General features: G+C 37.8%; 1 protein-coding gene across 1 annotated transcript; it reads right to left on the bottom strand.

Annotated features, from left to right (window-relative positions):
* Window positions 1-2226: 2226 nt before the first annotated feature.
* Window positions 2227-23825, bottom strand: STRAP (serine/threonine kinase receptor associated protein). Its single transcript, XM_015151206.3, has 10 exons — window positions 23385-23825; window positions 22529-22664; window positions 15968-16049; window positions 15314-15386; window positions 12104-12200; window positions 10757-10894; window positions 7947-8083; window positions 5629-5778; window positions 4668-4733; window positions 2227-2799 (listed from the first exon to the last, which is right to left on the bottom strand). The coding sequence occupies exons 1-10, from the start codon at window positions 23494-23496 to the stop codon at window positions 2738-2740; spliced, it is 1053 nt and encodes a 350-aa protein (XP_015006692.1). The 5' UTR covers window positions 23497-23825; the 3' UTR covers window positions 2227-2737.
* Between the last annotated feature and the right edge of the window lie 34 nt (window positions 23826-23859).

Here is a 23859-nt window from a genome sequence, read left to right as displayed (position 1 = left end):
CAACTATGCTGTCAAACTCTGGTGCTCAAAGAGGCAGCCCAGATACACAATTTAGAACGTATCAGAAGATCCTGAATGTCCTAACAGTGGATGATATTTTTCTTTGGAGAACAGAGCTAGAAAGTACAGCCCAGATCTGAAGTCAAGAAAAAAAAAGGAGGAACTGGCAAATACAGGAGTCAGTAAGGTATAAAAAGACCTGGTCAGGCGCGGTGGCTCACACCTGTAATCCCAGCACTTTGGGAGGCTGAGGCGGGTGGATCACGAGGTCAGGAGATCAAGATCATCCTGGCCAACATGGCGAAACCCATCTCTACTAAAAATACAAAAATTAGCTAGGCGTGGTGGCGTTGCCTGTAGTCCCAGCTACAGGAGGCTGAGGTGGGACAATCGCTTGAACCTGGGAGCCAGAGGTTGCAGTAAGCTGAGATTGCACCATTGCACTCCAGCCTGGGTGACAGAGCGAGCCTCCATCTCAAAAAAAAAAAAAGACCCAGGAGAGTAGTTTCATAGAAACTAAAAAAAATAAATAAATAAAAAACAAGCAAGTGGATGATTATTGAATGCTTCCGAAGGTTTAGAAAGAGAACAGAAAAGTGACCACTGCTCTAGAAACATGTACTTAAGTTTTGTTAAATTCTACTGTAGGATTCTACCATTACAAAGTGTGGTAAGCAGACTAATGACTAATGGCCCCCACAAAGATGTTCACTTCCCAATCCCCAGAACCTGTGAATATGTCATTCTATATGGCAAAAGGGACTTTGCAGACATAATTAAATTGAAGATCTTGAACTGGGAAGATTATCCTGAATTATTCAGGCGGGCCTGATATAATTACAAACCTCCTTCTAAGTAAAAGAGGAAGCAGGAGATGCAGAGTCACATTCAGAGTAAGAGATTAAAAAATAGACACTGCTGGACGTAAAGAGGAAGGAACCATGAGCCAGGGAATGCAGCTGACTTCTAGAAGCTAGAAAAGGCAAGGGAACAGAGTGTCCTGTAGAGCCCCTAGAAGGCTTGCAGCTCTGCTGACACCTTAATTTAAGCCCAGCAAGACCTACTGTGGACTTCTGACCTCCCAAACTGTAAGATAATAAATTTTTGTTGCCTTAAGGTACATATTTGTGGTCACTTGTTATAGCAGCAGCAGGAAACCAATACACAAAGGACTGTACCTGTACAGGATCATTAGACTTTTATGAAACCTAAGTAGAAATTCCCTTGGTTCATAAATAACAAGCAACTTCATGATTCCAATCTGATGACACAAAACTTTATTGAGGGTAAATCAGACTCTGATTAGTCTGAGCAACTGCTGGTACAATGACAACACTGCTGCAATCCAGAGGTTCAGGCATGTAATAAGCTGACACAAAAATACTACCACTCTATGAAAGCCTATGTGGATCACCAGTTGGCTCCCCTGTATTTCTCTTGGCCATCACAGGCTGTCACAGCCTACAGTGCTTTCTTCTGGTTATCACAAATCCTCAAAAATTAATCTTATTCTTTGGTTGACTCATATTGCTTTTAAGAAAAGTTATCAAGGGTCACTCACAAGACTGATCAGGAGAAAAAGGAAGTTGGCAAAGATGTTATTTATTCATCTCAAGTATTTCCAACTTACTCATTTAATATGCCCTCTGTATTTTAAAAAATAAATTACAAGTCGAAACCCAGTTGATCCAATTTATTAGAAGGTTTTAAAAGGGCTTTCTGAATGCCACCCAAATTTAATTTAAAGAATGAGGTAAAATTCCATACTTCTTAAACCACTGCAGGTCTATAGTAATCCCATTTTTATAAAATCCATTCTATCTATCTGTATATACATACAGAGATGCCCTAACATGTATTAACGGTCATTCGATTTTAATAGTTTTTTGACGAGTGGTAGGATTTTAAGTGATCTTTCAGCTTACTGCTAAAATTTCAGGTTTTTTTTCCTATAACTAGCATGTATTCTTTAAATAATCATTTAAAAAGGCATGTCAAGCACTTCTATCCAATCTGGGAATAGAGGAGGTAAATGAAACACTAGTAAAGGATTTAAGAATTTCAAAAATTCAGTACAAGTAACTGAATCTCAATATTATAAAGTAATGTTTACTACAGATTAATCAGCATATCTTTTGCTATGATTATGATACAGAAAAACTTTCTAGCTATTTCCACTTATAAAACTCAAATTAGTAGTTTTTCCCCCAAAAAAACCAAACATTGTTTTGTTTTAGAGGCATTTTATTTAGACAACTAAAAACAATTAGATGTTCAGAAGCAGTGTACAATGAAAGAGAAATCAAACCAGTTACTTTATCATGTACTCCCTCTTCCTTACAACTGAAGCAAAAAAAAAAAAAGGGCATTCTGCTTTAAGGAAAAAGATCAGAAAAATAAGCCAATATATTTTTCTTCTCCATAATAACATAAACGGCTACAAGAACCCTAATTGTAATAATAGAAATTGGATGTTGGCTTGTATATATTCATTAAAAAGATAACAGGCCACTGTACTATAAGAGGATAACTCCACCTCCCTTTATCTGACACTCCTGAGTTTTCACTTACAGGTAACACCAAGTTAGTAAGTTGTTCCAGCACTGGAGATAATTCATTTTCCTCATTATTTACTGCTGTTTCTGCCTTAAGCAGAGAGTAACTCTGGAAGGCTGATGCTTTTCTCTGCTTGCTCGTTTTAGTCAGTTGTATACTAACTGTGGCATATGATTGACGCTCAGGCCTTAACATCAGGAGCTGAAGGATAGATGCAATCTGAATTCTCTGAAGCAATTTCTTCTACAAGTTAAAAAAAAAAAAAAAAAAAAAAGTCGCATTAGTCAACTTAATAAAAGAAAGAAGCAAATCTACATTTCCGTGTAATTAAGGAATAAAAAAGTGTGTGTAAAGCATACTCTGGTAAGGGGAAGAAGAGAACAACTGCACATGCCACTAACAACTAGACTCATGCCATTGAAAAGGCAAAGAAAGAGTTCATGTGTTTTATCCACTAGACTCTCTTACACCATAACTCAACCTCGAAGGGTCCCTTTCTGGCCTAAATTTTCAGACTCCAACTATCTAATAAACCCTGAATTAAAGTCATGTCTTTGAAGGACCTGGTCCTCCCTTTTAGTGATGCAAATCCTAACATTTAGTGCTATTTAAAGCAAAACATTAACCATCAACATTAAGTTTCAGCAAGAAGGTGCTTAGCAATAAAAAATTTAAGGAAAACTCTAATTGGGTAAACACCTTCCCAATCTCCCCCAAAATCATCACACCCAGTTCCTCATGGCAGCAATCTGAATTCTTCCTTACGATACCCCCACTCATCAATCTCACAATTCTAACAAGTCTAAAAGACTCTCAACTGCATCTACCTTTTTCTGTTCTCATTGCAATACCCTTATTAAAAAATACATGATAGGCTGGGCACAGTGGCTCATGCCTGTAATCCCAGCACTTTGGGAGGCTGAGGTGGGCAGATCATGAGGTCAGGAGTTCAAGACCAACATGGTGAAACTCCATCTCCACTAAAAATACAAAAATTAGCCAGGCGTGGTAGTGCACCTGTAATTCCAACTACTCAGGAGGCTTAAGCAGGAGAATCGCTTGAAACCAGAGGCGGAGGCTGCAGTGAGCTGAGATCGTGCCACTGCACTCCAGCCTGGGTGACAGAGCGAGACTCCATCTCAAAACAAAACAAAACCTACAGGATCACTCATCTAGACTACAATGCCCCCTAACTGGTCTATGTTCACTCTTGTTCCCAGGCCAATTCTCTGTACGTGCCACAGCCAAGGCAACTTTTTTTTTTTTTTTTTGAGACAGTCTCTCTCTGTTACCCAGGCTGGAGTGCAGTGGCACAATCTCCGCTCGCTGCAACTTCCACCTCCTGGGTTCAAGCTATTCTCCTGTTTCAGCCTCCTAAATAGCTGGAATTATAGGTATCCGCCACCATGACCGGCTAGTTTTTGTATTTTTAGGAAAGACAGGGTTTCACCATGTTGGCCAGGCTGGTCTCGACCTCCCAAGGCAATCTTTTAAATTCCTCTTCTTAAAATTCAAAGGTTTCTCATTGCTCTTAGTATAAAATTCTCCAAGTCCTAATACAGCAAATGAGGCCCTCAAATGATCTAGCTTCTCCAGCTTCACTCTGCCTTTGCTGTTTAACCTGGAGGCAGGGAGAAGTTCTTTTAGTTCCTCATATGCTATGCTCCTTTTTGGTTCTGAACTTTTAGTTAACATAGTTTTCCTGCTATGAACTTTTCCATCCTGTCCCTACCAATAGCCCCTCTCATGACCTCATCTAAATCACTTCTGCTCATCCTTAGGTCCCAGTTTAAATGTCACTTCTCAAGGAAGCATTTTTAAATCCCCCTTACAATAATTTGTTTGTTTTGGCATGTCTCCTAAGTTAGACTCCAAGCTCTGAAAGAGTAACCACATCGGTCATGTCCATACTACATTTCTGCACATATTACTACTATGCAGTAGGTATTTAAATATTTAGCTTATAAATATGTATATATACATGCACAAATAAAGTTTCCATTATTTAAATATGTTCATATTTAATACATTTCTTCTGCCAATGAGTAAAACTTCTGTTACAGTTCAATTTTAAATCCCCTAGGACTCTTACAAAAGTTCTTAGCATTTACCTATCTCCTCTTCTGTTGTCTCTGGAAAACCAATCTTTGGCTTTGCCAGCTCACCACTATCTTCTTCTGTAAAAAGAAAAGCAATGATGATTATATGAATTACACTATTACAAGTAATTTCTAGTGTTCAAAAAGCAAGAAGAGCAAGATAAGACTATTCCAAGAAATCGCTACAAAATATAATAAAAACAACTCATTTTTAAATAATTGTGATTCTAAAATAGTATGTCTTTCTTCGAAATTACTTTAAGGTTCACACTGCAACTACTTAGGGATTAGTAACTAGATATTTTTTATTAAGAACATGTCTACCTTTATTGGTGTGGATCAGTGAGTAATACTATTCAGAGATTAGATACATTTACTTGTCTTCATATTGCCTTCCAGCAAATTTTGAATTAGATATATTCCAGCCACAAAATGTGCTAGTATAAAAATTTAGGAACAGACTAGATTGTACAACAAAATTTATTTTATTTTTTTTGAGACCAAGTCTCATTCTGTCACCCAGGCTGGAGTGCAGTGGCGAGATCTCAGCTCAATGCATGCCTCCTGGGTTCATGCGATTCTCGTGCCTCAGCCTCCTGAGTAGCTGGGATTACAGGCACACGCCACCACACCCAGCTAATTTTTGTATTTTTAGTAGAGATGGGGTTTCACCATGTTGGCCAGGCTGGTCTTGAACTCCTGACCTCGTGATCCGCCCGCCTCAGCCTCCAAAAGTGCTGGGATTACAGGCGTGAGCCACCACACCCAGCCATACAAAAAAAAAAAATTAAACAAACAAAGGAACATGACCCTTTCTCTGGCCAATTCATAATCCTGGGCTTCTCTCTGCTTAAACCATAACATATAATTTAAAATTTATAGAAGACAAAAACCCTGAAATAAAATTAATGATGAAAAATGACACAAAATCATGCATTTTAAAAATGTTATTACTCTGAATAAAAATTCTTACCAGGAAGCACACATTTCCAAAGGCCATACGTCTTTCCTACCACAGTTTGCCATAGTCTCAATGTTCCATCTTCTGAACCACTGGCATAGAGTTCTCCATCAGGACTAAATCTTACACAATGAATAGGACCGAAGTGTCCCTTGTAGGATTCTGAAAAAGAAGAGGGCTATTAGATAATTTTAACTATTAGGTTAAATATTGATATGCTGAAAAAAAAATACTGTGTTACTGGGGAGATGAAAAATTCTTAAGGCAAACATTAAAAACTGTACTTAATTTCTCATCACAAAAGTGGCATATCATTGACCCTTTCTCTGTAAGATTACTCCTTTCCAAATCTAGCACACATTCTAGTTTTGGATTGTCCCGCTAAAAAAGCAAATGAGGCTTCATGTTTCATTAAGGATGGAGAAAAAGAGGTAAATGAAAACCCCATTAATTCTATAGAAAGTAGATTTAAAGTCTTATCAGTTCAACGTCCAATTTCCACATCTTAAAACTCACTGCGGCCGGGCGCGGTGGCTCACACCTGTAATCCCAGCACTTTGGGAGGCCGAGGCGGGCAGATCACGAGGTAAGGAGATCGAGACCATCCTGGCTAACATGGTGAAACCACATCTCTACCAAAAATACAAAAAATTAGCCAGGCATGGTGGCGGGCGCCTGTAGTCCCAGCTACTCAGGAGGCTGAGGCAGGAGAATGGCGTGAACCTGGGAGGCGGAGCTTCCAGTGAGCCGAGATCACGCCACTGCACTCCAGCCTGGGGGACAGCAAGACTCCATCTCAAAAACAAAACAAAACAAAACAAAAAAAACACCTCACTGCCTATTTCTCAGGGAACCAATTTTTATTATGACTACAGAGAGCCACCAGGTGGAGCTCTTTTACACACTTTGCCTCTTAATTTCCTACAGTCCACTAATTATTCTGTCACACAGAAAGGCTGAGATACAGGATCAACAATGATCCATAAATATTTTAATCTATGGAACCTAACAAGAAAATGTACAGATTAGGCACATTGTTATATTCAAGTAGTGCCTTTATGTATGAACCTTTCTCATCTACTTTCTAATGCCTCATCACCTTACTAGTTCTCAAAGTCCTTTACTAGACCAATGTTCCTATTCTGTCTCCCATCTGTGTCCAATCAGAGAATAGAAAAGTTGTAAGAGTACAAAGAACACAAGGTTTTGGAAAGAGAAAGTCTGGGCAGGTCTGGTATTCACTGTGACTTCAGATCTTAGGCAAATAATTCAGTTCTCTCATCTTGAAAAAGAATAAAATATGAAACCAAAAACATTCTAAAACTTTGAAAACTGGCACTAAAGTAACAGAAAAGAGTATCTTATTTATGTTACTTCTATTCAAGCAATAAAAGTTGAACCATAAGCAATTAAAATAGATTCTGCATGGTCCATCACCAAGGTTCCATTTGTGCAACCCAGACGTATCAATGTTCCCCAAGAAACAAAACTGTAAAATTGTCTTTTGTTCTTTGGGTGTAATCTAGCAAGCTTTGTTCTTTGATTGGTAAAGCAGGGCAGCTAGAAACAGACAAGAACAAGAAGAGACAGCTTATAGATAAAAATATGTATTTATAAAAACTAAATATATTTTTGAACTAAAAGCAAAAACTATTTGGGAAGGCTAAAAGTAGATACTGAGAACCACATATACCTATGTGAAATACCTGGTCCATCAGATAAATATACATTAACTTCAAATTAATCCACATGCCTTCCCCTTCCCCTTACTAAGGACTGTTATCATGAAAATGAAAACAAAACTCAAACTCCAAAATAGAATAAATAAAAAGTCGATAAAAATAACTCCCCAATTCAGATTCCTAAAGGTGTCCCTGTAATATGCTATACTGGTTTTCCCCCACACACTGTTCTTTATGGAGTCTCAGGGATTCCTAAGTTGGCAACAAGGAAGATGGGCCAAGTAGATGGGGTTACACACCCACAGCATACTTCAGAAAGAATGGATCTCCTTTCATCTGTTTAACATACGACTTTGACATAAGATTCCCCCCTTCCTCCCAGCCAATAAAGCCTAAAACTCACTGTACGGTAATACATTAGGATAATGATGTACTTCAGTTAAAAGGTCAAATTTTTGCATACTTTGTTTACAGATCTAAAAAAAAATCTAACCCAAATGATTAAAACTCCTTTACTTTTTCACTTGTAAGCACCAAGCTTAAGTTAGCTGAAAAATTTGCTTTCAACATGTTATATAAATGAGGTGTTAATTACTGGGACTTAACATATGATAAAGGTAAGCACATCACTGTAAGGGGACAACTCACCTAATTCTTCTCCACTATTATAATCATACTTATAAAGTTTAAAATCTTCACCACCTGCAACAAGAAATTCTTTCTCAGGATGAAGAGATGCAGAATTGATGGTTGCAGGAGCTTCAAAGGATTTAATTGGGTCCAAACTGAAAAAAAATTTAAGTAGTATTTACAAATCTTGAATATTGTATAAATAACGAGTTACATTTGAACTGTTCTTAAACTCTGAAACCCAAGGAACAATTAAATACTCATTTACTCAAACATAAACACTGATGTAAAAAAGCTCTGTTAGCCAAAAAAAAAAAAAAAAAATTCAAACGGGTACTATGCCCAAGTGGAGTTCATCTCAGCAATACAAAGACATTTTGATAGAGGGATACCCAGTTTATGCAGTGGATGTCTTCCCGGAAATGCGTGTGTTCACTAATTAAAACAGTATGAATAATACATTGGGATTTTTGCTCTTAAATAAATTTCACCTGTATTGTTTCAATTTTCTTTCTTTTTTTTTTTTTTTTTTTTTTTTGAGACGGAGTCTCGCTCTGCCGCCCAGGCTGGAGTGCAGTGGCGCGATCTCGGCTCACTGCAAGCTCCGCCTCCTGGGTTTACGCCATTCTCCTGCCTCAGCCTCCTGAGTAGCTGGGACTGCAGGCGCCCGCCACCGCGCCCGGCTAATTTTTTGTATTTTTAGTAGAGACGGGGTTTCACCGTGGTCTCGATCTCCTGACCTTGTGATCCGCCCGCCTCGGCCTACCAAAGTGCTGGGATTACAGGCGTGAGCCACCGCGCCCGGCTTGTTTCAATTTTCTACAAGCACATATTATCTTTGTAAATAGAAAAAGTTTTCACAGTAGGTAATTAATATAAAGGATTATTTATATATTATTATTAATTGGTGAGTTAAGCTCCTCAGTAAGATAAACTTTCAATGTCATAAAATATAAACTGCTAAAAACAGTTATTATTATAAGGCAGTAAAAGACTAACAAAATTTGGGGCTGTAGTTATATAATAAAAATCAATGCATAATAACAGCTTCATCTGAAAATTAATTACAGTTTAGACATTAGCTTTTTCAGTTTAACCCTAAAAATCATGAAAGGCCTCCAATACAAAACATGATATCCCAGCTCCTAAATACTTCCCATCATCATATACTTTAAAGCATGATAATTAAAGTTAGTCATGACTTATGCAGGATCACTACATAGCAACTTGCTAGCTCTAATGCTAGAACATTCAATGGGTCAGAAAATTTCTGCCACCAACATGGGATTTGCCTAACTGCAGGAGTGAGTGAAGAGCATTAATATACTAATTGATAGCTCCAGGAAATAGTATTCTATTATCAGTTTATTGTATGTGTATTAACTCCTTGACAGTCTTAATTGCTCTCCTCCAATTTTACTGCCTTTTCTTTCTCCCAGTTTAGTGAAGTTTGACTCTGCAAGTAGCCCTTTAGACACAAGGTTAAGACACTGGTCAAATATCAATCAAAGTGTAATGTGGTATAATCTTTATGGAAATCAATTAAGTGTCATGTACAACTAAGAATTTTAAACTCATTTCTACCCTTTGAACTGACAATTCTACTTACAGGATCCTATCTACTGTAAAGAAACACTCAGAGATGTACCAGATCATTCACCATGATGCTAAAATAGGGAAACTAACCCATAATTTAGTACAACCTATAATGCAATATAGTGTATCAAGTAAAAACGTTTTCAAATGGCTAATATTTTTAAATAAATCAAAATGATACTCATTATGGTCCTAATAATTAAAGAAAAAAACACAAATACTGTACACCCACATATATAACATAGAGAAATGGACTAGCAAAAAATATAACTACCATTAACACTCTTGCACCTATGGTTATAATATTATAGGTACATTTTTTTTTCAATTATGTTATATATTCCAGTCTTTCTACAAGAGTATTTACTACATTTACAGTCGCAAAATTCACATCTGTTTAAAAAAATCATTTAGGAATAGAAATAAGATTATTCCTTCCCTAAAATTTTAAGGTGAAAATAAATAGTAGAATCAAGATCACACTGTTTTTTTGTTTTTTTGTTTGAGAAAGACTCTGCTCTGTTACCCAGGCTAGAATGCAGTGGTGCGACCTCAGCTCACTACAACCTCCACCTCCTGTACTTAAGCAATTCTCCTGCCTCGCCTCCCAAATAGCTGGGACTACAGAAAAGCTAATTTTTCTTCTTTTTGTATTTTTATTTTAGAGACGGGGTTTCACCACGTTGGCCAGGCTGGTCTCGAACCCCTGACCTCAAGTGATCCGCCCACCTCAGCCTCCCAAGGTGCTGGGATAACAGACGTGAGCCACCACGCCCAGCCCGCAATGGTTTTATCTAGTAAAAAAACATAAATTACATTACCAATCCAGCAGTTTTTGCTTTTTCTTTTTTTTTTTTTTTCTTTTTCAGAGGATGTTTTGCTCTGTCATCCAGACTGGAGTGCAGTGTCAGGATCACAGCACAATGCAGCCTCAACCTCCCAGGCTCCAGCAACTCTCTCACCTCTGCTTCCCAAGCAGCTGGACTATAGGCATGTGCCACCACGACCAGCTAATTTTATTTTTTGTAGAGATGGGGGTCTCACTGTGTTGTCCAGGCTGGTCTCAAGCCATCCTCCCACCTCAGCCTCCTAAAGTGCTGCGATTTATAGGCATTAGCCACCATTCCTGGCCTCTTTACTTTTAAAAAAAAAGTAAATATCTTTCCATTTTTAAGTAGCCAAATTGTCTTTTGTTACCTAAAACAGAAAATGAAAGTATTTCTTGGACATACCTTACTGCACTATGAAAAGCAATAGATCGTCCATAAGTTATAACCAAAATCTCTCCCTCAGGAATATATTCCATACTACTAACAGACATATTAAAATTTAGAGATTTTACTTCTGTCATGGTAGCATGATCCCAAAGTCTGCAAAATAAAAATAAAAATATGATGATGTTTACTCATGTCAGAAAAAAGCTTATAAATTCTAATTACATCTGCAGATTAGCCAAAGAAAGAACAATCACAATTACAGAAAAACAACATTCATTCCAAGTCACAATTACAGATGATAAAAAGAAATTCTGGGTTTCTATATACAATGTCAAATTATGCATGACAACAGCTTGTAAGTAAAATCAACTTTAATACCTACATATACTTCCCAATTTGGCAAAACTACATAAGACAAGTTCGAATCTAGTCAATTTCAGCACTGCTATAAATAGTGGTTCTTACACTCTGTTTTTGTGAATCTAGCAATAGCTACACATCTTTCCAAAGAAATATACATCAGGTGTCAGCAAACAAGATTTTTGTATAGAATTTCAGAGGCTTCATGGACCCTCCCTTTAACCTGCCCACAGACCCAGGTTAAGAACACCTGCTTATAAGAGATCAGGATTTAATTTTCTTCTGAATTTTGCTGTCTGTATATACAAGGTGAGCATCCCTTATAGAAAATACTTGCGACCAGAAAGAAGTTGGATTTCAAACTTTTTCGGATTTTGGAATATTTGCATCAGACACTTACCGATTGAGAATCCCTAACCTGAAAACAGAAAATTCAAAATGCTCTAATGAGCATTTCCTTTAAGCATCAAGTCAGCACTCAAAGTCTCAGATTTCAGAGCGTTTCAAATTTCAGATTTTCAGGTTAGGGATACTTGACCTGTAATAGTAAATAGCTCCAGATAAATGTGACCTGGGTGCAACTTAAATTTTAATGTTCAGAACATTTTTTGCACATAATATTAAATGTATTTAAAATACAAGCTCTAAGGTAAAATATTTTTCAAATTTTAAGTTTGCTTTTTGTTTTTGAGACAGTCTAGCTCTGTCACCCAGGCTAGAGTGCAATGGCGCAATTTCGACTCTCAGCAACCTCTGTCTCCCAGATTCAAGTGATTCTCCTGCCTCAGCCTCCCGAGTAGCTGGGATTACAGGTGTGTGCCAGCACACCTGGCTAAGTTTTGTAATTTTCATAGAGACAGTGTTTTGTCATGTTGGCCAGGCTGGTCTAGTACTCCTGACCTCAAATGATCCATCCACCTCACCTCCCAAAGTGCTGGGATTACAGGCATGAGCCACCATGCCCAGCCTCAAATTGTAAATTATTTTAAAAAAAGTACTTACCGAACAGTTTTGTCATCAGCAGAAAGAATCTGTTTATCCTCACTGCACCACAGAGCTTTTTTTATACCAGAAGTGTGACCACTAATTTCCTTAGGTTCTTGAGATAAAACAATTAAAAGTACATTTGTTAATACATGATTTTTTTAACTGAACAATATTGAAACTATTATATATTTTAAAAAACACACATTTTAAATTAGACTGCAACTTTTCAAAGCCCAGCCCAATTCAAACCTGATATTTATACAGAATACAGTTAGTTTTTCCATACTGGAACATAAATTTACCTGCATGACAGGGACTCAAGGAACTACTATGCTTGCTATATGTAGCTGAGTGAATGCACCACTCACTCCCTCTAGGCTAAATTTCTGCACAACTGATAATATTCAAAAGCATTATTGTATCGCCATGAAATAAAATAATAATTAATGTGGCACAATTTAATAAGAACATGGACCTAGGAACAAGATAGTTGAAACTGATTCTAGTACTATGGCTAACTCTGGGACCTTCATCCAAGCAGCTATTGATAGTAACTAATAGGAAGTAAGAGTTAGAAGGAAAAAGGGAAACAGAAAGTGGGACAGCAATTCCCAAGAATGTTTCTACACTGTGAGGAAAACATTAAAAAAAAAAAAAAAAAAAAAGGAAGGGAGTTTAAATCTGTAGGAGATTATCCTTTCAAAGGACTTCAAAAAACCCTCACTGCTTTCTCTAGGGGCAAAAGCAGACACTGGAGGCAATGCCATTCAACACTATTTTCACCTTTGGGCATGTTACTTAAGTTTTTAACTTTATTTCCTTATCTGTAAAATGAGATAACAATGGTTACAAATGAGAATAGTGCTTAACAGATAACCTGATACACAGTAAAACCTCACTAAGTTGCTATCATTTCTGCTGCCAGCACAGCGAGAAAGAGCAACTTTCATAAAACAGCTTTGGGAAAGGCAGAGTATGAAAAATGTCCACCCAATCCCTGAACTACCTTGCTTTGACCCAATCCCTGAACTACCTTGCTTTGACCCAATCCCTGAACTACCTTGCTTTGCTGAATGAGTTGACAGATTAAGTGAGGTCAGAGTCCTTTCCTATGCTTTGGCATAAATTTATCAAAAAAGAAAGCAGAAAAAAAACCCTACATGCAACGGAGAATAAAAAAATCTGTAAATGGGCTTTGTTTCCTCACCTTAAAAATGTTTTCGTAACAAACTACCCTAACACTAAAACGTAAAATATTTTAAAAAGCTCTCAGAAATGGAAGGTATCTCAAGAGAACAACTGCTTAATTTCCAATGCGGTTCTGACTCTTATTACTCTTTTCAATGTTATAGATTTATGACTACATAAATGCCCACATAATAAAATTTCAAAGATACCAAACATATAATAAAACAAAATTATGTTTGTCATGTTTTGGTAGCTAAGTATATATATATATGGTGAGGGCAATGATTAAAATATTATAAAATAAAGTATGTAGAGTGGGGATGACACCTATAACTTCTGTAAAATGAGAGAATGCATAAAGGATTTCACCACCAAAATGTTAAAAAGTACACACCATAAAACCGCCTTAACAAAATTTAAAAGCAAATGATAAATTGGAATTCAATAAAGAATCTTTAAAAACCAGTAAGAAAAACATGAACACAACAGATAAATGGGCCACGGGTAGACAGGCAATTATTTCATAAAAAAGGAAATACGTTAAAATGGTATTCAACAGCATTTTAATCTCATGAATTTTCGCATTAATACAACAGAATTATTTTCTTAAATTGACAAAGATAAAGTTAATTATCAGTGTTCACTAGAACATGTTGGGTATAGATACATATATATACCTATACTTTGTTGGAAGACACTTTGGTACTATCTATCAGTGGCTTCCAACAATTCATTTTTTTTTTTCTTTTTGAGAAGGAGTTTCGCTGTTGTCCCCTAGGCTGGAATGCAATGGCACAGTCTTGGCTCACTGCAACCACTACCTCCCAGGTTCAAGCGATTCTCCTACCTCACCCTCCTGAGTACCTGGGAATTACAGGCGCCTACTACCATGCCCATACCCAGCTAATTTTTTGTACTTTTAGTAGAGATGGGGTTTCACCATGTTGGCCAGGCTGGCATCAAACTCCTGACCTCAGGTGATCCGCTCACCTTGGCCTCCCAAAGTGCTGGGATTACAGGTGTGAGCCACTGCACCCGGCCACCTTCCAGCAATTCTACTTCTCTTTGTCCCACCAATTCTACTTTGCTTAGTTATCTTAAGGAAATCATTGTGAAAATATCTGCAACTACAAGGATGTTTAGCATAATACTGCTTTTAACATTTAAAATTTGTAGATAGCCCAAACAGGCCAAAACAGGAAACTAGTTAATTCACTTATGATATATCCACAGGATGGAAAACCAGAAAGTCATTACAAAGAGTTCACAGACTATTTAGTGACATGAAAAAACTGTAATTGCAGATTTTTAAAAATTCTTTCAAATAGCTAATATATTTACATGGTTCAAAAATCTAAGCAATATGTGCACACAACTGAGAATTCCCACCATCACCACCTTCTATAAATAACCACTCTTTCTTACCAAAAAATAGTAACACTGTTCTACAGTGTTTTAAAACTTAATATAATGATAAAATTTTTTGCCATAATAAATTTTCAATTTGGGAGGTTATACAATAGCAACGTGGCAGATAAACTGTTTTTTTTTTTAAACTGCAGGATAAAAAAGACCGAAAGTTTATAAACCAAAAACGGGTGAATTATGTTTTAATTTTCTTTTTTGTGACTAATTTTTTTTTTTTTGAGATGGCATTTCACTCTTGTTGCCCAGGCTGGAGTGCAGTGGCGTGATCTTGGCTCATTGCAACCTCTACCTCCCGGGTTCAAGCAATTCTCCTGCCTCAGCCTCCTGAGTAGCTGGGATTACAAGCGCCCACCACCACACCTGGCTAATTTTTGTATTTTTAGTAGAGACGGGGTTTTGACAAATTGGCCAGGCTGGTCTCAAACTCCTGAACTCAAGTGATCCACCTGCCTCAGCCTCCCAAAGTGCTGGGATTACAGGCGTGTGCCACCGTGCCCGGTCATGACTATCTTTATTTTCCAAATTTGAGTACTGAGCATGAAATCCTTTAATCAGTTATTTAAATTTAAAAAAAGTAAAACTACAAGCTGATGTTTAAATTATGCTTACCGGCTTCGGGTTTGTTCAAGTCATATATGCGTAACAGTTTATCCTGTCCCCCGGTTAACAAATAATTACTATCCTGAAAACACAAAATGTGAATAGGTTAACCATTTTAATAGTTATTTCTCTTTCAAACTTCAACACCAAATAAAATCAAAATCTAGCTCACAGACATCACAAAGAGATGCAAGACATAACCAATTACTTCTGAGAAGATACTGTGGAACAGCTGCCCTCTCATAACTACCAAGCCTTGTGAGCTTTCCAGTTCAAAAGCATTACATTACGCTACATATACATGAACTCTCCCATTCTCCCCTGATCCTACTCCTCTCCCTTGTGAGAGGCCCTTTTCTGATTATCTGAAATTTATCTTCTCACTTCTATTAGTAGGTGAGAAAGGTTACTTGAGCTTTTCAGATGTTTTTTGCTTGTTGAAGGACTGGTACTTGTTCCACGGTATCTTAAAAGCTTGACAGGATTAACCATGAAACAAATTCATAGAGCTTAATACACAATCAAATTAAATATGAACCAAGACATAACAAATATTCCACACAAAATATATCAATCAAATATACACACCAATCAAATATAAAAGCATTGTCACACTATATAATAGCAACTTAACTTGCTAAAATAAATTCAATTTTCTGATACCTGCGTGAAATCCACAGTCTTGACAATGTGTTTATGAGCCAGGGTCATCAATTCATCTCCTGAGACAGCATCCCACACTTTGCTAAAAGTAAAAAAGGAAAAATTAGTACGATAAATATTACCCAATAAATTAAAAGGATAAATACAATTATAATATTGACGAGTACCAAATAAGTTAGATATGTGAAATGTTACATAAATGTATTATAAATCTCCTTTATCTCTAATATGCCTCACAGACTTCATTTGATAAAATATTTAAATAAGCTTAAAGGAAAAGAAATTTCTTTGTAAAAACTTTATAACCAATCTAATTTTCTTTGACAGTGGAAAAGATATGAACAATTTAAGAAAGATTCATGAACCAACCCATCCTACTTACTTTTATTTTAGTTGATAGCCATAATATCCCTTTAGCAAGACAGTCACACATTTTAACCAATTTTTAGTTTCACCATGCCAATTTTTTCTCTATTCTCCACTCAGATGCACAACAACAATAACAAAAAAAAAAAAAACAGAAATCCTTAAAAATTTTACAGGGGAATGAAAAGCCTTAAATACAGGTTAAATAAAATTTTAAATTAAGATAGTGGAGAGACAATGTCCACTTCATCTCTTCTTCAAAGCTGACTTAAATTTTCAAACTCTAGTACAGTTAACTTCCCCCAACTATCAGCCTTTGATTATATAATGCTAACATTGAGAATTTTAATCTTTACATTGTTTTTCCTGTACTACCCCACCCCAAAATACAAGTTGGTTGTAGGTATACATACATATATATGTGTGTATATTCCAAGCGGGTAATAGTTGAACAATACAAAATTACTCTAAAAGGGTTCCCCGAAATAAAAAAGCTTAAGGAAGGGGGAAAAAAAGTTGATTTTAGATCAGAACAGGTCAGTGAAAAATAAACAAGAAAATTTTGCAGACAGGGAAAAGAATTGCTAAGAGTGAAGAAGCTATGTTCCATAGAGATTTCCATTTTAATGCAACTGATACTTATTTTCGGGAACACAGTGGGCAATGAAATGGTAGAGGGAAAAAAATCAGAGAAAAGCGAGATATATCTTTTCTTTTGTTTATCCAATAAATACATAATATTTTAAATATATATCATTCTATACTTAGTGCTAAGGCACAAATGGGAGACAAAAAATACCCCACAGTAGGTTCTTGCCCTAGTAGAGCTTTAGCTGAGGAGAAAAACATGCATTAAATTACACATTTAAGAAATATAATTAAAAGACATATATGTGGCTATAAAAACTCAGAAAAACAGCACTTAGATATTGTCCAGAAAATCTATGTAACAGAGCTAGTCATCGGAAGAAGCAAAGAGAAATATATCAGGGGAAAAACAAGGGAAGGCTATTCTAGATAAACATTAATAGCATCTGCAATGTGGTTAATAAATATGAAAGACCATCTAATAGGAATGCTTATGATACACTACCACAGCTTGCAACATTTAATAATGTGGGTCATACGAGTGGCTCCGAGGTGGGCGGATCACAAGGTCAGGAGATCGAGACCACGGTGAAACCCCGTCTCTACTAAAAATACAAAAAATTAGCCGGGCGCGGTTGTGGGCGCCTGTAGTCCCAGCTACTCGGGAGGCTGAGGCAGGAGAATGGCGTGAACCCGGGAGGCGGAGCTTGCAGTGAGCCGAGATCGCGCCACTGCACTCCAGCCTGGGCTGGGTGACAGAGCGAGACTCCGTCTCAAAAAAAAAAAAAAAAAATATGTTCTGAAAGAAATAATGTCAACTATAAGTAGTCTTGCTACTAAACTCCCTAGTATTCATTTCTCTTTGCCCAGGAAACCTACTCCTCTCTCATTCCAGTGTAACTCTCTGGCCCCAGTCTACTTTCCCAACCTCATTTTATATTGTTTCTCTGAGTCTAGTCACATTAGATTATAAACCATTCCTCAAATAACTTATGTATTTTCTTCCAGGCTCCTATGTTCTTGTTCATATTATTCTCTTAAGTCTGTATTTTACATTCTTAGCTATTAAAGTTCAACTCACCCTTAGGGCTCATTTCAAATGCTATCTTTTCTTTAAACCTATTTATCCTCGACTCTAATAATTAACCATTCCTTTCTGTTCTCCTACAGAACTCCACTTATTACTGTGTTTAAATTTGCTTTGCTTTTTGTTTACATATATCCTTAATCACAGGCAAATGCATTTCATGGTTGTGATAAGAGTTCACAAGTATTAGAATGACAGAAGGCATCAAAAGTGAAGAAAACAACAAATGTATCTAAAATGACTATTCTAGTTATTCACAAGTCTCAAAAGAAATCTGGGCAATGTCCTTTGATATGCTAATTTCCAGTATATTAAATAATCTCCCATAAACTTAAAACCTCTCTTTTTTCTTTTTGAGACAGGGTCTTGGTATATAGTCCAAGCTATATTTGAACTCCTGGCCTCAAGATCTTTCCACTTCAGCCTCCTAAGTAGCTACAGGCTAATGCCAACATGCCAGCTCTAAAATCTTAAGATTCTGCTTAGACTGTGTCTATTCAAAGGTGAGGAAAGAGTTGGAGTGACCAAAGCAGGAATATTAACCAGAGAGGTAATGTGTCTGCAGTTTTTCCTCCTATTTAGAAATAGTACTAAAATAGACGCATGACACTTTCTGACATGGCATGTACTAACTCTGGCAGATTTCCAACATTCACAGTAAGAGCTCTAAAATGGATCTAATCTAAATGTTTCCTAAGGTATTATTCAATCTCCAGGCAAGAAACTGGCATATATTAGTTGGCCACAGGGCTCAAATCAAGACAGTAAAGCGCTATTAACCATATCCTTTCAGCAGCTAACCCTCCAACATTTATTTTCTTCACATCCCACGAAGTACTTGTCATCTCCTTCAACTACTGATACCTCTTATACCCCATTTTCTTGCAAATAATAATGCTGCCTGATACTTTTCATATCCTCAGAATGAACTTACCATAAGTCTCATAATAGGAGCTGCTTAACTTCCTTATTTAAACCTTCAACAAAACAGGCCAGTTTAAGATTTTTTAAAAAACTGCCTAAATACCTGAACATGTTGACCAAGTCATCTAGGAGATAATACCATTTTTGATTTATCAAGAACCTTATTAAAACTAAAATTAGGTATTTCTATTGGCTTTACAAGAAAGAAAGAGTGATACATTTTCATTACCTATAAATTCCTGGGCCCAGTCCCAGATCTACTTAAGCACTCTCGGGAGCACAGCACAGAATTATCTTTAGTTTGGCACTCTTCCCAAACAGATACAAAGAGGATGGTGTTGTAGGGACACTGTACTCAACACTGGACTCAACTGCCCAAATTACTCCAAGATAACATTCTACACTAGTCCACAGACCTATTCTGCCAAATTTCTCCACTAGAAACAGGACCAAAATCCACTTCTAGATGACCACACCAGAAATGAGTTTTCCAAGAAACATAAGAATGGAGGGAAAAAAAAGATGTTTCTAAAAATGCTTTATACCAACTATGACTAATCAGGTAGGCTGTGGGGAGTAACTTCTTGGAGAGCACACACACACACACACACACACACACACACACCACACGAAAACACGCTCCTAAACCCCATAGACAAGACATAGAGGAAATGAGGGATAAATCTCAAGTAGCATTTACTGAGCACCTACTATGTGACAGAGATCATATTGGACTTCAGGGATATATGGTAGAGAAAGAGCTCTCTGTTCCTCCAATAATCTCATGGGTCTTAGTCCCATTTTACAGACACGAAAACTGACGTTTAAGAAACATCCTGCCATGGTGGGCAGATCGCTTGAGCCCAAGAGTTCAAAACCAACCTGGACAACATGGAGAAACCCGTCTCTACAAAAAACACAAAGATTAGCCAAGCACGGTAGTACACGCCTGTGTCACTACTCAGGAAGCTGAGGTTGGAGAACTGCTTGAGACTGGGAGGTAGAGGCTGCAGTGAGCTATGATCACGCCACTGCACTCTAGCCTAGGCACCTAAGACCCTGATTAAAAAAAAATAATAATAATAACCCTATGATGATCAAACTGGAAATACACAACATAGTTTGCACATGAATGCAAGCCCACCTAGTGCCAATGCTTGTTACCATTTTCCACTCTAACACAGCACCTAAAGCCTTAACTGAGGGGGGAAAAAAAAATCACAAAAATCTTCCTACTTGACATTTAAATCCATTCAACCTTCCTTACATGAGGCCAAATGGTTTCAAGGCTTTAGCCATATTAGTTTCAAAATAATATGTGATTTTGATCAAGTGCGGGTGGTAATAGTTTACATGGTAGCTATCATTGTTACTTTACATATGTAACACTTTCATAGATGTAATGGACTTCAGGCAATATTCTAAGTATTTGAAACATATTAACTTATTTAATATTCAAAACCAACCTATGAGGTAGGTACCACGACAGAAAAGAAATGGTTAAATAAAGTGCATGAGGCCACTAATTCAAATACAAGTCATCTGGCTCCAGTCTTCATGCTCTTAACACCAGTTGTAAATACAAGACATTGAGACTTGAAATGTTAAAAAAGCATAAAGACAACACTGTTTCAACAAACAAGAGCATACAGTCACGTATCCGCCACCACAATCAATCAGCCTTCATTTTCTCATTCTAAAATTGGTATGTTTAATTTACTTAAAAGGAAGGAGGCAGCACATTTACAATTCCTCCTTAGTGTGAGGTTGTTTAAAAAAAAAAAAAAAATCAAAGGCCAGCCACAGTGGCTCACACCTGTAATCCCAGCACTTTGGGAGGCCAAAATCACTTGAGGTCAGGAGTTCGAGACCAGCCTGGCCAACATGGCAAAACCCCATCTCTACTAAAAACACAAAAATTAGCCGGGCATGGTGGCGCGCACCTGTAGTCCCAGCCTCTCAGGAAGCTGAGGTGGGAGAATCACTTGAACCTCAGAGGTGGAAGTTGCAGTGAGCCGAAATTGTGCCACTGCACTCCAGCCTGGGCGACAGAGCAAGACTCTGTCTTTAAAAAAAAAAAAAAATCAACACCACTTGTACTCTCTAGCCTCTTAAATCTAATAAATTTGTGTATGCACAATAGCTCTTGATATTGCCTTCATCAGTTTAAACAATGAAGTGTCAAATTCCTAAGTTACAAATACCAAGTAGGAACTGGAGAAAACAAGATTTTTAATACATGATATATTCCCAAAAAGGCAACGAGGGCCACTGTAGGTCAGTTTAATAACATAATTAACAGCCAAAAGTCAGAACAGGTAAAGTATATTTCTGACAACAATAAGATTAGTATAATTAGATTGTAGGTTTATGGTGTGCAATGGGAGAGGATGATGTTGATGAACTAGGATGAAGCAAACTGTAAAGGGCCAACAATTGAAATGTGTCCTTTAGGTCAGCAATTCTACGACTGCATATCAGGAAAGAAAAGGAGGGAAGAAAAATTAAAAAAACGCCAATGATCAGTATGATCAGTACTCTATCCCTAAAGACCAATCAAACCAGAATTTCTGTACCAGGCACAATAGTTCACCCCCACAACCCCAGCTCTTTGAGAGGCTGATGCATGGAGGCCAACAGTTTAAGACAGCCTGGGCAACATAGCTAGATACTGTCTATATACTAAAAAGTATTTTAAAAATTTTTCAATGTAGTAAAAAGTGTAAATATATATATGCATAGAGTAAAAAAGTAAAAGAAAAAGTTTTAAAAATCCAAATTTCTGGGACACATACCATTTGAATATTTGAAAAGTTCTCCAGATATTCTAATGTATATCAAAGGTCATGAACTACTAAAATGGCAAAGGGAAGACAGCAAGATCATTAGGTAGAGAAGTGACATGATCAAATACATTTTTAGGAAGACAACTGGCAGCAATATGGAATATGAATAGGAGGAAAAGAAACTACTGAAAGTTAAAAATGATCCTCAACTAAGGCAGTGGCAGTTACTACATGGAGGAACATTGTAGTCAGGAGACATCCTGCTGGCACAATCAAAACAGATGATGATAATCTCGATGTAAGGGAAAATCAAGAATGCTTTAGATTTCAACCTTTAAAAACTTAGGAAATGAAGAGCAGTTGAGTTTTGCTTTGTTGTTGTTTTGTCTTTTTGTTTTTGACACAATGAGTTTTAGTGATGCCTACAGCCAGTTAACAAAAACTGGGATTGAAATAAAAACCTAGGGTCATCACTGTAGGTTATCACTAAGGAGTACACACAGAGCAGCATTCGTAAAGGAGATCAACATTCATTATCTGGAGCGTTTGTTAATGCAGATTCCTGAGTCTCAATCAAAATATAAGGAGTAAGTCATTTAGGCCTCTAAAAATTTTGAGAACCACTGAAGACAAAAGCAGCACACAGGACCACGATGGACCAGGATGGAATTTTGGTGAGATCAAACATCATGCGTTCTATATGGCAGCCAGCGAGTCAGAATTTTATGAATATCTGAGACTGAAGTTTTTGATTATTTCAGGACACAATCTACAGAGAACACCAAAGTTAGCCATCTTGGCTACACTTACGCTGTGAAATCTGCAGCTGCTGTAGCTGCTTTGGTGGCATCCTTATTCAGTGTTGCACCCCAAACAGCACCTTTATGACCCAAAAATGTTCCAATCCAGTCTCCTGTATCTCCCTGGCGTAGCATAGGTTTACCATCTAGAAAATATTTTTTAAAACATGTAATTTATAAGTTCGGATTAGAGTCTAAGATTCAAATGTAAATATACAATGATGTTCAATGACGAAGTGGAAAAATTGTTTCAGCTATTTAACTATCACCACCGATTGAAGTCACTACGGAATGTCCAGTAATAATTAACTGAAGAGCTGAACAGATCATTTTCCCTGAAAAGCATCTGTAATTTGCTGGGAATACTGATCTGCGTCGAAATAACTTAGATTTTAGTCTTATTTTGGACAAACATTGTAGCCTAAATCTGTTTCCCATTTGAAAAATGAGGCTAATACCACAAAGGAATACCCAGTGAGACAAGAGCGAACATCTTTGTAAGGTATTGCACGGCCTGGCCTAATTTCTCCTTTCCCCAAATCCTTGACAGCTATTTACAGTGTTGTCCCGAGAGTCTAGGCAAGTGCTGTCCAGCTCCTTCAAAAATAGCAATAAAAATAAAATAAGGAGAGAGGTCTTAGCTGGGGGTAATAGTTTCTACATAAGCGTCCGGAGGCCTCTCGGCTCCAGCTGCGGATTCCCTAACACACTCCTTTCTCCACCCGACCAGTGTTGGCCCTCATCTCAGATGTTAATATCGCCCCCTCCCCGCTCACCACACCACAGCTCAGCACTGGAGAGTGCGGGTCCCAATCCCTTTCGGCCCAGTCCCAGCCGTCGGGGACCAGGATTGAGGCCTTGCTCACCTTTGCAAGCGCTGATTAAGAAATACCCATAAGGCGTGATGCCACTGAAGGCCAAATCAACCACGGGACGCGTGTGGCCAGAGCAGGTGAGCGGCGTCTGTCTCATTGCCATGGCGGCGGCGAACCCAGCGACCGGACTGGCGAGCTGAGGGTCGTCGTTGTCTTTTCTCTCTTCGGCTGCAGCGCCTCGGGCTCCTCCAGGCCCCCGCCCTGACACTAGGGCTGGGCTGGGCAACAGGAAAAGAAGGGCAATCCGGTGGCACCGAGGTTAGGAAGGGGTGAGGGAGGGGTCAGGGAGTCTGCTACCAGCAAGCAACAGTCGACGAGGGAGGGAAAGGGAGGGAGGGAGGAAAGTAGGGGATGGGGAGAAGCAGAGAACCGGCCCAGCCACGATTCACACCGTCCACACCGGTATCGGCAGGAAGTGACGACGTAAATGACGCAGAGCACCCGCCGGAAATGACGATTGGCGGGC

This window comes from Macaca mulatta, chromosome 11, assembly GCF_049350105.2.
Source record: "Macaca mulatta isolate MMU2019108-1 chromosome 11, T2T-MMU8v2.0, whole genome shotgun sequence".
Lineage (NCBI taxonomy): Eukaryota > Metazoa > Chordata > Mammalia > Primates > Cercopithecidae > Macaca > Macaca mulatta.
This window is presented reverse-complemented; position numbering and strand designations above follow the sequence as displayed.